Source organism: Perca fluviatilis, chromosome 18 (genome assembly GCF_010015445.1).
Source record: "Perca fluviatilis chromosome 18, GENO_Pfluv_1.0, whole genome shotgun sequence".
Classification (NCBI taxonomy): Eukaryota; Metazoa; Chordata; class Actinopteri; order Perciformes; family Percidae; genus Perca; species Perca fluviatilis.
Window position 1 is genome coordinate 32988569 of NC_053129.1, and position 13050 is coordinate 33001618.

A 13050-nucleotide genomic window follows, 5' to 3' on the forward strand; every position below is an offset into this window, starting at 1 on the left:
GAAAGCATTTTGACAAGGCTTCAGTGAAGGGGTGTGAACTTGTTACTCGGAGTGAAACGTGGGCATCCGCAGGCAGAGAAATAGATTTTTAAAATGTGATCATTCAACTTTGGGTGTCGTGGGTCACTGATCTCAACTGTGCCTGTTGCTCAAAATGCAACACACTGTGGCTGCATCGCATGTTGGTCTATTGCCAGTACCGCGCATGGAGAGATTGGTTTGGATGCCCCTCGTATGGAGGGTGAACTACAGTTAAAAAAAAATAGCAGCTTTAGTAAAAGCTTTTGCACATTGATTCTGAGGAGCTGCCACTGGAAACTGTTTGTCGTATGTTTTGTAACGTTTGGAACCAAACTGATGAGTTTCTGATACACATACATATACCATACATATATAGAGCTCAAGAATGTGGTTCCGGAAGTAAATATCCCGTTCGTTCACACATGAATACAATTGCTCTCATTGAATCCCCAAGAGTCTCAGCTTTCCAGTCAGACCCAATTTATGCAACACCAAGACCCCAGTATGCAGAAATATTCAAATACACCATTCATACAGTACTGCATTAGGAAAACTGCATGCTTATTGGCCGAACTGCATGTTGTTATCATGAAGTGGGAATGTCTGTTAAGGGGAGACTCGTGGGTACACGTAGAGCCCATTTTCATGCAGATATCTTTAGGTGAAAGGTCAAGGGACCCTTCTGAAAATGGCCATGCTAGTTTTTGCTTCGGCTAAATTTAGCCCAACTTTGGAGCATTATTTAGCCACTTCGCCAACTAGCATGACATGGTTGGTACCATTGTATTCCTTTCGATTGTCTGTCTAGTTTCATATGATACCAATATCTTCACTTTATTCAATCTAATCTGAGCCATGCTGCAGCCTCTGAAGGACAACGTCGCCCGGGCAGGCTGGCGCAATAGCAAGAGAAATTCTCCTCAAAACGCTGCATTCTCTTAAACTTTCTCAATAAGGACATCGCAAACGACTTTGAGGCTACCCATTTATAAACTCTTTATATTTCTGACGTTTGGTGAACACTCTCATAGCTCTGCCAGTCAAGCTGATTGTTCAAGACAATCCAGAAATAGAAGAGGGAGGTCAGAGATGAAGGGCGGGGGTAATATTAATACCGGAAAGACTCCTGACAAGATCAAGGAGTGTCAGCAGAGAAAGAAACGACCGCTGGGACACAAATCTAAAACCTTCTGACACAAGACTAATCTGTCAAACACGCTGTTCAAAAACAATTTTTATACTGTCTGTGAAAGTGTCTTCATGAACCACTGAAAAAGTGTTTGTTTATGGCAGCAACTAAGAAACAGTTTTTAATTTGGCCAGCACCAGATTCATTTAACAAGGTCTACAAAACTGACTGCAACTAGCTTAGTTCATTCTGAACCGATTTCCATAAAATGCCTGAATGGAAGTGTCTGTATTTGTTATGTTTCATTATTTAGAGTTTTTGCATCCCACATAACGGTGGGAAAAAAAACAATATTGAATGATGGCACACACACACACACACAGACACACTCCCTCACGTGTAGCTGAAAAACAATCAACCCTCCCTGCACTTTGGCATCGCTGCTGGTGTGATACCATCACAAGATGGTCTCTAGTTTCATTTTCAGCTACAACACCAGGGACATATCTTATCTGTATGGACTTGCTTCTCGTGTTTGTTTCCCTCCCCTGTCATGGTTGTCAATCCGATGAAGTGACTCCCAGCGACATTTGCAGTGAATTGTTGTGTTCTATCAACCGTGAGTATTCTGATCAGAGGCAGGGGTGTCCATGCGATTACACTGTAACTCTCTTTTATGTGACATGCCTTTTTTTTTTCTTTTTTTTTCTGGTAAAGAAAAAAAAGGAAAGCCAGTCAGTCCATGATGGTCTGTATCCATAAATCACACGCTCAGGAAATTAAGGTTGCAGCAGGTTTGAGTTTAAGATGCGTCTTCCACAGCCTCCTGTAGATGTGCTTTGTTGTCATGGAGAGAGGGATTTTCAAACATCTTACTCTACATACTAGCCTGATTCATCTTTTGGCTTTGGCCTTTCCTTAAAAGGAAGGCGTTCAGGTGCTCATCCAGGTGCTTGTAATCTCTCTACTTCATAAAAGCGTCGCTGCATCTCATGTTGCTTCAGTTGCCTCCTTGAGTCCTCCACTTGCCTCCCTTTCTCCCGGCGGAGATTTTGAGCTGCACGGCTTCCGGAAAGGCTGCTCTCGTGTTTCCTCGCCTATAGTTCCTCGTTAACCCTCCTTGATGCTCACTCCTCGGTCCTCGGGGTAGAAATAAGAGCTTTGAGACAGAACAACTTCCGGTTAAGAAGAGGAGTCAAGGAGATATCAAATAAGGGTCATGAGATTCAACCAACGTGATATTTAAAGACATCACTTTGCACTTTGAGAAATTGGGATGGGCATTTTAAACTCACTTAAAATTTATAGTCAAAACAATTATTCGATTCATCTCAACTAATCATGGCTCGGGCATACTTTCTGCCAGTGTGGACAGCGGTGGACTTGAAACGGTCACGCAGCTGCGATGTTCCGTCACACTTTTTGCTTGCGACTAAACGGTTAATTGATTATCTACAAAAAAAAAGTCTGCTTCATGCTTGACTGCCAAGGTCACTAAGCAGAGTATTTAAACCTGCTAATGGACCCAAACATCCCTTATAGTTTGGGGTAACACGATGGGAAACCGAGACGCTCAGTATTGGTTACAGATGGAGAGTTTCTCTTCTAGACGTTCTGGTTCAAGTCAAGTCAAGCTTATTTCATCCATAAAAATGGAAATTACAGTGCTCATACCTGCCTTAATGCCCATAAAAAGATAGAGCATAAATACAATACAAATAGACCATAAATACAGTACAGAAATTATAAAAATGTACGATTAAAGTGCTTGTTGTGCTGTCTGGTAGCCTGAGTTATAAAGGAGAGAGCATACCGCTTAGTTGGTGTCACAGGAGGCCTTAGCCTACCGCTACGTTCCATAACCCTACCAGTCAAATTACCATGAAGAGGGTGACCCGGGTCCCTTGTTATTTTCTGTGTCATTTTTGCTAGGCGGTTATGATCTACTTTATCCACTGTATTTAACTCTCCTACCATTTGTCCAGCCCTTTTAGTCACCCTTATCAATCCTGGCCTTCTCAGTTGCCCCAGCATTCCCACCCCAACCCACCACACAGACGGGGGTAGCGTGGTCTGCCACAGGAGCAGCGACCGGAAGCTAATAACCCAGCGTAATTTTTCAGAAGTCAAAGAAAGAAAATTGTTGAATAAGAGTCCTCTGGAAGTGTCCGCACGGTGCTTACAGTGTTAAGGGTCTTCCATCTGGAGGAGTGATTCTGCGAGCAGCTGCAATTTACCCAGCAGCGGGTCGTGCCTTCACAGCCGCTTACGTCCACGAGTGGGCTTTTCTTATTTATTTTTCTGGCTCCGTTTCTCAGACACACCTGGAGGAGGAGTTGCGGCGGTATAAGAGAGAAGATTAAACAAGATGAAAAGCCCAGACGATGAAATTGCAGATCCTGAATCCCAAATGGCGTCATTCAAATGTCACTCTCCCACCGTGTTGGACTGCAGGCATTTTTTGTGACCGTAATAACCTTTCAGAGAGGAGAGCAGTTTAGTGTCTGGCTGGCTTCATATAGCCTCACATCTCATCATAGAGCATGTCTTCTGTTTTTCTGCTGGAAGAACTTTCAGAACTTTACCAATACCGTGACTTCGATACCGGTTCCTAAACGAGACTTTTTTTCAATACCAATTCTATAAAACTAAAATAAATTCCAACATTACACATTACAGCACAAATCCTTTCATGTATCATTCAGCTCCTACTACGTAATCCCCGTCCTGCGTGGCTCTACGACGTGTAATGTTAAACAGCCAATCGCTGACATTATTAGAGCTTGGTAGAAGCATGCTGCGTGCTGATTGGCTCTCTGATGAATGGTGACTGTGAATGACGAGGCATTTTTCGAAACTCGATACTTTAGAGGCAATGCGGTCGGTGCCTAAAAAGTATTGACTCAGCTCTAGAAAAAAGCTGCAGTGAGAAAACTGACCTCTATCGCAAAATCATACCACTTAAAACACAGCAGCTCTTCAAGCACTTCAATCTTATTTTTTTAAGATCTGTATCTCCAAGTAAACGACCAGAATAGCTGGTCTGATCAGGCTCTTGCACCAAAATGCAAAAAAGGTCGAGAGAAGGAAGCATCTACAGCCTGAGAAAAAAACTGAATAACAATCTCCTCCCTTCAATTGTTCCAAATTATGAATTAATCTCTTGATGGCATAATCATGCAGACAATTTCACACATTGTTCTCGCATCATTCGGCAGCCAGGGGCAATCAGCAGCAGCGGCAAATTGAATTTCAGCTTCTTCTTTTCTTTTTTTTGGGGGGGGGGGGTGTGCTGTCCGTTCCTCTTTCAGTTTCTCACACTCTGTTTGAAGAAGAGGACCGAACACGCCTATCTGATCAGCTGTAAGCGTCTAACGCTTTCAGCTCTTCACTTCAGAGTGGGCCAAAGTCACCAGTTGAATTCCCCTAACCAAATAGTAAAAAGCAACAATGATCACGACGCCCTTGAGCCAAACAATTTATCCCCAGCTGCCGTGGTGGAGCTGCCTACTGGCACGACAACAGAGGACAGTTTGAATGTGTTGAAAATATGAAAAAGAGTGAGTGAATATAGATTAGGCTGTTGCTGAATGTGAGCATGAATACTAAGCATATCCCCTCCAGGGTCAGAAAAAAAAAAAACACCCTGCAGCAGCAGTTAACCGTGCGCTGCATGTGTCTGATGATATTCTATATTTTTGTTCTTGTCAACAAATTTCATGTTCACACTGAAACCAAAAGCAATGTGTGTGTGTGTGTGTGTGTGTGTGTGTGTGTGTGTGTGTGTGTGTGTGTGTGTGTGTGTGTGTGTGTGTGTGTGTGTGTGTGTGTGTGTGTGTGTGTGTGTGTGTGTGTCAAAGCCGATCTATCTTCTTCCTCTGGGCCATAGAGCTCCGTGGTTGTCCACGTACAAAAATCAATGATTGATTAAAGGCAAGGTTGGTAACTATTTACAATATACTGTACACTTTTCTATGTATTGTTTGAAATGGTCTTTACACCTTGACTGCAATAAATAACTTAGGGGCTCTGAAAAAGGAGGGTGTGTTATGTGGTGAATGTGAAAATGAACTGCTACCTCCTCTGTCAGCTCTAGCCACTGGACAGAAATAAGCGGAGAAATCAGACCAATCACAAAAGCTGGTCAGTCTGACATCATGTTGCCTGAGCTCATTACTATTCATGCGCTCGCCCAGTTGGGCTGGGTAAAGGATTCTGACAGCCAGGCTCTCATTGGCTAGCTGTTAGCCAATCAGATTCAAACAGCTTAGCTTGTTGAATATTAATGAGAACTGGCAGAAATCGAGCTGAGTCTTCCTGCAGGCTTTCTATACCACGCTAGAATGGCTTGAAACAAGGTAACCAAGGCATTTTTTCCACAAAAAATGTTGCAGAGTCCATGGTAGAACTTCACAAAGTAATGAAATACGTGTGGCAGGGCACCTTTAAAAACGGCTACCAATCTCTGAAGTATTGAGTTTCACAAAACTGCCACCTCATTCAATCCCCAATTTCAATACCTAAGGAGTAAATCTCATTAGCGTCAGTGAGCCAATAAGCATGCAGCATGCTTCTACCAAGATCTAATAATGTCTGTGACTGGCTGTCTAATGTTAAACGTCGTAGAGACACGCAGGAAAAAGTCTACGTTACACAGAGAGACGGGGCTCACGTAGTAGGAGCTGAAACATACATAAAAAGATGTGTGCCGTAATGTTGTAATTTCTAATTTAACCGGTATCGAAGTCACGGTATTGGTATCGACATTTTTTGAACAATACCCAGCCCTACCAGTTTGCGATTGGTCGAATTTAAAATCAATCGATTTTACAGATTTTGCAGTCTTGATGTTATTTAAGTTCTGACGGTTAGTAAAATAAGAAAGTTCTCCCTCGGTGAAATCTGGTTTTTGTCCATCCCTCAGCTCCAGCCTGCAGATAAGCTTATGGAGTACCTGATCACACTGGGGAGCTGCAGCATGTCACAGTCCTTTCTCATCCGTCACATCCTGGCTCAGATCAGCGCCCTGGCCGACCAGCTGTGGCAGGCCTTCCAGGTAAACGCCACACTGCTCCTCCCGCATTCCCATTATTCGCTTTTTCTTCTTCTGCTTCTGTCTCTTTCTGCTCGGTGACAGCGTTGATCTCTTCCAGGTATGTCCGAACAACAACCCCCACACACACACACACACACACACACACACACACAGCCCCGCCGCCAAATGTTTTACATATGAAATGGATCTGACACTTGGCTGCAACACAAACAAATAGATTTATTCACCTCTATTCACACACAATGAGGCATATTTTCACTTGTGATTGAACTGTATTTTTTGAGGATCTACACAGGGCACTTAACATCTACAACAGGCAAAAAAGTTAATTTCCCACCCTGGTTGGCGTTCTGACCTCCAGTGGATTTCTTAGGACTATGGTTAACTGCTCCTCAGATCTCTGCAGGGTAAATCCAGAGGCACCGTGGCTCCGTCCGGAGCTTAGCACCGCCCATGACGACTGTGATTGGTTTAAAGAAATGCCAATAAACCAGAGCACGTTTTTCTCCCATCCAGGAATGCTGCGTGGACTAGCCAGACCTTCCTCCGCAGCGCTGTGGAGGAAGGTCTGGCAATGCAAGACTATTCCCTTTTTAAGCAATGTAACATTTTTTTATTTTTTTATTAACTGAGTCCGGCGCAGTGGACACTCCACATAGAGTGCTACATTACAATACTTCCAGCAAACTTTACGGCGAACAATGAGGTTTTAACTGAATATTCTCTGGTCCAGCTCGGCTAAAAACACACAAACGCAGAATCCGTCAGCACGTTCATTACCGAGCCTGTTTGTAACTGTTAGGTTACCAACAACTTTGTCTTCGCTTAACCTGTTCACCTTGTAGAGCAATGTGACAGTTATCGAGGCATAGTATCACTTTTTCTTTTAAAGCCAACCCCTTTGCTCCCCCTCGATAACCCTCGCCCACTATGCCCTCTTCTGCCGTACAGCCATTACAGATAATGTCAGCGGTGTGGATGGTTAAGCCTATATTAAAGGAGTTATTTCAGATACTTTCCTATAGTTTAGATTATTTTTAGAGAGACACACACACACACACACGCGTTAACGGGTCCTCGCTACGGAGGAAACTCGATGACGAGACAAGAGGCTTTTGATTGACAACCTAGATGTCCCCCGTATGTGAAATACACAGTACACAGGCGATCTTTACATCCAAACAATCACAATTGATTACTCACACTCGGACAGCCACTTCTGCCTTGGTCACAGAAGCTTCCGTTCAGCTGGAGGATCAAAGGTCTGCTTGTCAGATCGGTCCCCGGGGTTGCTGCAAACCGCACGGTTAAAGAGGAGCCCCCACTTCCCCTTTCAGGGTGTTCCCCGCTCACACGGGTGAAGTGGAGGACAAGGAGGAAAAAAGGAAAAAAGTCTTCTAAAAAGGCAAAAAACGACTCACAAGGTTTTTTGGGTCCCCTTGTTCAAGATGAACACAGGTGGTTTTATTTTATTTGAAGCAAAAAGTTTACAAGAAAAAACAAATAAGCAAAAAAATTAATAAATGGAAAAATGAACTAAGTTCAATCACTCAAAATGCTCTAAGACACAGGATGCCCCAAAAAGCAAGGGTGAAGGTCAAGAGAGCCAAGAGCCGCACCCTGCTGGCGAAGCACCAATATTTATATACACATTTCATGGGGTTCAACCCCCCATCACAGTGAGGTGTGTTTTACCATCTTATTTTACCTTACATGGCAATACAATCTTAATTCAGCTATCAGGCTGGACATACGTAAAAACATCTCATATGACAATATTTCCTATATGCATATGCATTTACTATCTAACATACAATCTAACGGAACAGTTCATCACCAAGTCAATGTAGCCACCTTTCTCTCCCCTTTGTGCACTCAGGGCCTCAACCCCACTTCCTCTTTCCAGCTGCAGGTTCAAGCAGACAGTTACACAATGCAATTTATCCATCTAAGGCCTCTTGCAGACACTTCCTTTCTACAGCTGCAGGTTCAAGCAGACAGTTTACACACAGTAATTCACACTAAGATGTCTCTAAGCATGTTTATAATAATATCAGTAACACAACGTTTAGCATGATTATATTTCTGAGCAATCATATAATTCTTAAAAGCAAATCAAAAATCAAAAACCAAGATCAAAAGCAAGATTCTAATTGCATGAAGCAGTAATATAGTTTTAGCTGTTTTTGGGTTAACATATTTCAAAAGCAGAAGTATAGTTTTAGCTGTTTTTTGGATTAATACAAATACATTTCAAAAAGCAGGAGTTTTTGGATTTTCAAATATCCTCGTTCAACAAACTGACTTCATCATTTTAGATAACATGCTTAACTGTCCTGCCGACCAACAGACCCTGAACTAACCACAAAAATGTGGCGTTATTTTTCGCATTTTAAAAGAGTTTTTTGCAAACCATATTGAGATCAACAATCTCTCTCGTGCTCTCACTAGCTTTGTCTCGGTTTATTCCTCCCCCGCGGCTCTCTTTCATACACTTATTTTATTTCACCCTTTTGCCCTTAGACTGCAAGGCTTCAGATGCAAAGCGTTTGCCCTATTGACTGGTTGCCACGGCCACTTCTGTACCACCACAATCAATACTGCGTCCCACCGGTTTCCCGTCTGCCATGTATCGAAACGTCTCTCCGTAGCTTTGGCAACCGCCTGAGTCAGAGGCCAGGCGAGAGCTGCGTTTTGGCCGGCCTGCTGAGCGCAGTGTCAAGCCGCTGGGGGCCCTTGGAAATGGAAATTTGTGAAATAGTAAAGAGGATACAGATGATTTTCCCCCCTTCAACCCTCCTGCTGAGCGTCCCTCCCCCGCTCAGCGGGGTCCGTCATGCTCGCTTGCGCCTGTTTTCCTCCTCCTTCTCAAGAGAGCCTCTGGAGGCCGGCGATGCCAAAATATAAATTTTATCAACACTGCATATTTGAAGGCCAAGTTAAAGAGAAAGAAACCGCTGAACCCACTGTTCCACAGGAGATATGACATTGCAAAACGGCCTTGTGCTGCGTTGGAGCCATTGTCACTAACAAACCAGCAGTGATGGGTATTTGTGAGCAAGAAACTGATGTGTCAGTCCTCCACACTCCAACTCGCCCAGCTCACACTGGTCTGCGTCTTTCAGGCTGTCCATGCAGGCATCGTGCACTGTGTTCTGACGTAGGGCTGTGCAATTAAACGAAATTTAATCATGATTATGATTTCGTCTCCCAATGATCACAAAAACAGAATAATCAAGAAAAACAATTAGTTGTAAGTAAGCTCTTCTTTTGTTGTGTTCTGAATGAAAAAATAAAGTATCAAGGCAAATTTCAGTTTTTTATTTTTGAATTTAAATGGTACACATTCCTACTTGTCTGTACGGTGTGTGTTCATTTTTACTGACAATTCAACATGTAGCTACTGGTCAAAGAGTTGATAGAGAAAAAATATAGACAGTTACTGAGTGTTTGATCACTTTTTACAGAATTGACCAGGTTGGTCACACCCCAAAGTGTGACTGATGATTTCCCCCTCGCAGCCATTAGTGTGCCCATGGAAATGTCTCCATCTCCACCGCTCATCTTTATTCTCTTAAGGCTAAAGAAGGGCCCACGGGACTGCTTTTGAAGCCTCGGTGTGTTTGAAGATCTGATTGGCTTGTAGCTCCACGCCTGCAGCTCTCTGAGCTTCATTCTCTCAGGGCGAGAGGTCTCGGGGGGGAAGTGCTGCGTGCCTCTCATTATGGAAAAAAAACTGTGGAGGACAGGAGGCTACATCTTCATTTCCATTAACATTTCACGCACTTCGCTTATGCTGTTATCCAGAGGGAATGACAACTCAGTTTTCAAAATTGCCATCATCGCAAGCAAACTGTTAATTTTTATCAGAGTTTGTAGTTACAGAGGCCAGAGGTTATAAATTATAATAATTATAAATTACGGTAGGGTAGAGATGTGGTAAATGTGGCAATAAGATGGAGGGAGGGCATTGAAAAGTTGGGTTGAAGTAATTAAAGCTGTGGTAGGCGCTCTATTTTGGCAAAAAAAAATCCATAAGAATATTTCAGCGTATTGTCATTCAAGTGGTCTGAGAGAGAACTAGACTTCTGCTCCTCCTCTTTGCTCTATTTTCAGGCTTTAAAAAAATATAGCTGTGACGTGACACTTTGGCCAATCACAGGTCATTTGAGAAAGAGAGAGAGAGAGAGAGAGAGAGAGAGAGAGAGAGAGAGAAAAAAAAACCGGTTGTGGTGTGTTGTTTTTTTTTTTTTGGGCGCAAAAAGAGAGAGAGAGAGAGAGAGAGAGAGATGCTGGAAGAGGTCTCACTACTTCAATTTCTTAGTTTTTTGCTTTCCACCCACTGCAGCTTTAAAGCTGCTATAATGTGTGTATAATGTGTTGTATCAAAAAACAAACCCTGAATGAAGTTCCAAGCTATGATAAACCCCCCCTTTTTTGTATGTTGTATTTTTGGGCAAGGCAAATTTATTTGTATAGCCAGTGTTGTGGAGTAACGGAATACATGTACCGGCGTTACGTATCCAGAATACAAATTATGAGTCACTGTTTTCCATTTCAGTTACAATTTAAATAGTTGGTATTTAGAAAACAGTTACACTGTTGAAATCAATGGATTACATGACGATTCTTCTCTGTTTCACGAGTTTATTCACTCTCTAAATAAATTAAGGCAACTCCATGCATTTCCCAGAACCCCCCAATATGAAAACGAAAAAATTAGCCATTTGCGTGATCAGTCACAACGGAATCGTAACCGACACAACCGAGCCAGGGCAGGAATAAGTTTCTATCTTGGAAATTCAAACAGCATTTCACATTAAAGAAAGAACACGGAGAACGAAATATTACTATGCAGTGCAACCTTTGCTTACCAGCAACCAACCTCCTTACAGCATCCAAATTACTCCACCTCCAACCTGAAGAAGCATCTTAAAGTAAGTTATTTTTTTTAAATTAGCCTAGGGTAGTCGTCTGCTGTAGTTGTACTGGTCACCTTGCTATTTTATAGTTGACGTGCGACTACATTCTCCTACGTGCTGATTTACTAGCTCTAGAGCCGTTGAAAGACTGACTAGCCCCGTTTGACATTAACGTTAGCTAAAATTAGCTTGTGGTAGCTTAGACTGCGGTTAGATTTGTGTAGTATGCAGTTCTGGACTACAAATACAACAATCTATCTGCTTGTTCAGGTACACATTCAGCCAGTTGGAACAGAAGAACACACCATTATAGGCCTGTTTAGTTAGTACACTTATAAAATGCGATTCAATGTGGAAGTAATCCAAGTATTCAGAATACGTTAACAGAATACGTTACAAATTACATTTGTGGGCATGTATTCTGTATTCTGTAATAAAATACGTTTTCAAAGTATCCTTCCCAACACTGTGTATAGCGCATGTCATACACGGCAGCAATGCAATGCGCTTCACACACAAACAATGATAAAAAAATGAAAAATAATTAGATATGGAACAACATACAATTTTAGCAATAGTAGAAAAAGTAAAATGTATATATAACAACAGCAAAGAGTCCATTTAAAAATAAATGAATTGATAAAAAGACTTGTGCATTAACTGCAGAATGCATCTGAGAAAAGCTTGGTCTTTAGATTTGTTTTAAAAATGGTAATAGTTGGGGCGGGAGTTTTTTTTATGCTCTGGAAGCTGGTTCCAGAGATGGACGCTATAGTGGTTAATAAGCTGCTTCCCCCTGTTTTGTTCTGACAGTAGGTGTTGTGGTGAAAGTTTCCTTTGCAGCAGGGGGGAAGTTTAGTAAAATGAAACAAATAAGACAGTCTGAGACTAGAACCAAGTTGGGTTTTTGTATTTTATTAAAGATATATTTGCAAATAGGAGCAACATGATTTCACAAAAAGCTGCAGCCCAGTGTGGAGTCAGTCCCTCAAATGAGTGAACAGAACACCAGGCTTATATGCATCTTCAGAGTGACAGCACACACGCACTTGGATTATTATGACGCTACAATTCTTACAGGCAATCTGATACACATGAAGACAATCAGAGAAATACAAGAGACATCTTGGAGCCATCTCACCTCCTCCTCCCTGTACGACTTTCACCCCCCCAGTTACATCTTAACTGGCATGGGAAAACTAGAGAGTTTTAGGGTGACCTTGTAGCCCCTATCTGTTCAGACAAACAGTGCTCACATTATGTTCCAGACTGGACGTCTCAGCAGTTAGAATCAAAATCTGCATGTGGGAAATGAGATCAACTCTTTCAGCATTTGTGAGAGAATTACATATAAAAATATAAGGAATTGTGCTTAAATGTAATTTTCCCATTACAGTGTCAGCAGTAGTTGCTTATGTTGTGATCTAAGGGGTCTTGGTCGAGAATATTGTTAGAACATGTCATGCAGGTAGTTTGGTCCCATCCCCTTCAGTGACTTAAAAACTAGCAGAAGTGCCTTAAAATCAATTCTGTGTCTAATTGGGAGCCAGTGTAAGGACTTTAAGATTGGGGTGATAGGATCTGTTCTTTTTGTTTTAGTAAGGATGCTGGCTGCACTATTCTGTACCATTTGGAGTGGTTTTAAAGTCTTTTTGGGGAGTCCTGTTAAAAGCACATTGCAGTAATCAATCCTACTAGAAATAAAATAATTTTTTTTCAAGATCCTCCTTGGACATAAATCCTTTACGTTTGCTGATTTTATGACTGCTTTAATGTGACTGCTACAATTTAGATTGTTATCTATAAGGACACCTAGGTTTCTTACCACTTCCTTTGCTATTAAGCCCTTTCAAGCAAGGCAGAAATTTTTCCAAAAACTACAACCTGAGTTTTATTTTTGTTGAGCTGGAGAAAGTTCTGTA

The 13050-nt window shown here is 42.1% G+C and overlaps 1 protein-coding gene across 3 annotated transcripts in view; it reads left to right on the forward strand.

Annotated features, from left to right (window-relative positions):
• Positions 1-13050, forward strand: part of mei4 (meiosis-specific, MEI4 homolog (S. cerevisiae)) — a 74973-nt gene that overhangs the window by 22372 nt on the left and 39551 nt on the right. For all 3 annotated transcript variants that reach the window (XM_039780909.1, XM_039780908.1, XM_039780910.1), the window contains exon 4: positions 6075-6206. In XM_039780909.1, coding sequence (XP_039636843.1) covers positions 6075-6206 — 132 coding nt within the window. The remainder of the gene's footprint in view (positions 1-6074; positions 6207-13050) is intronic.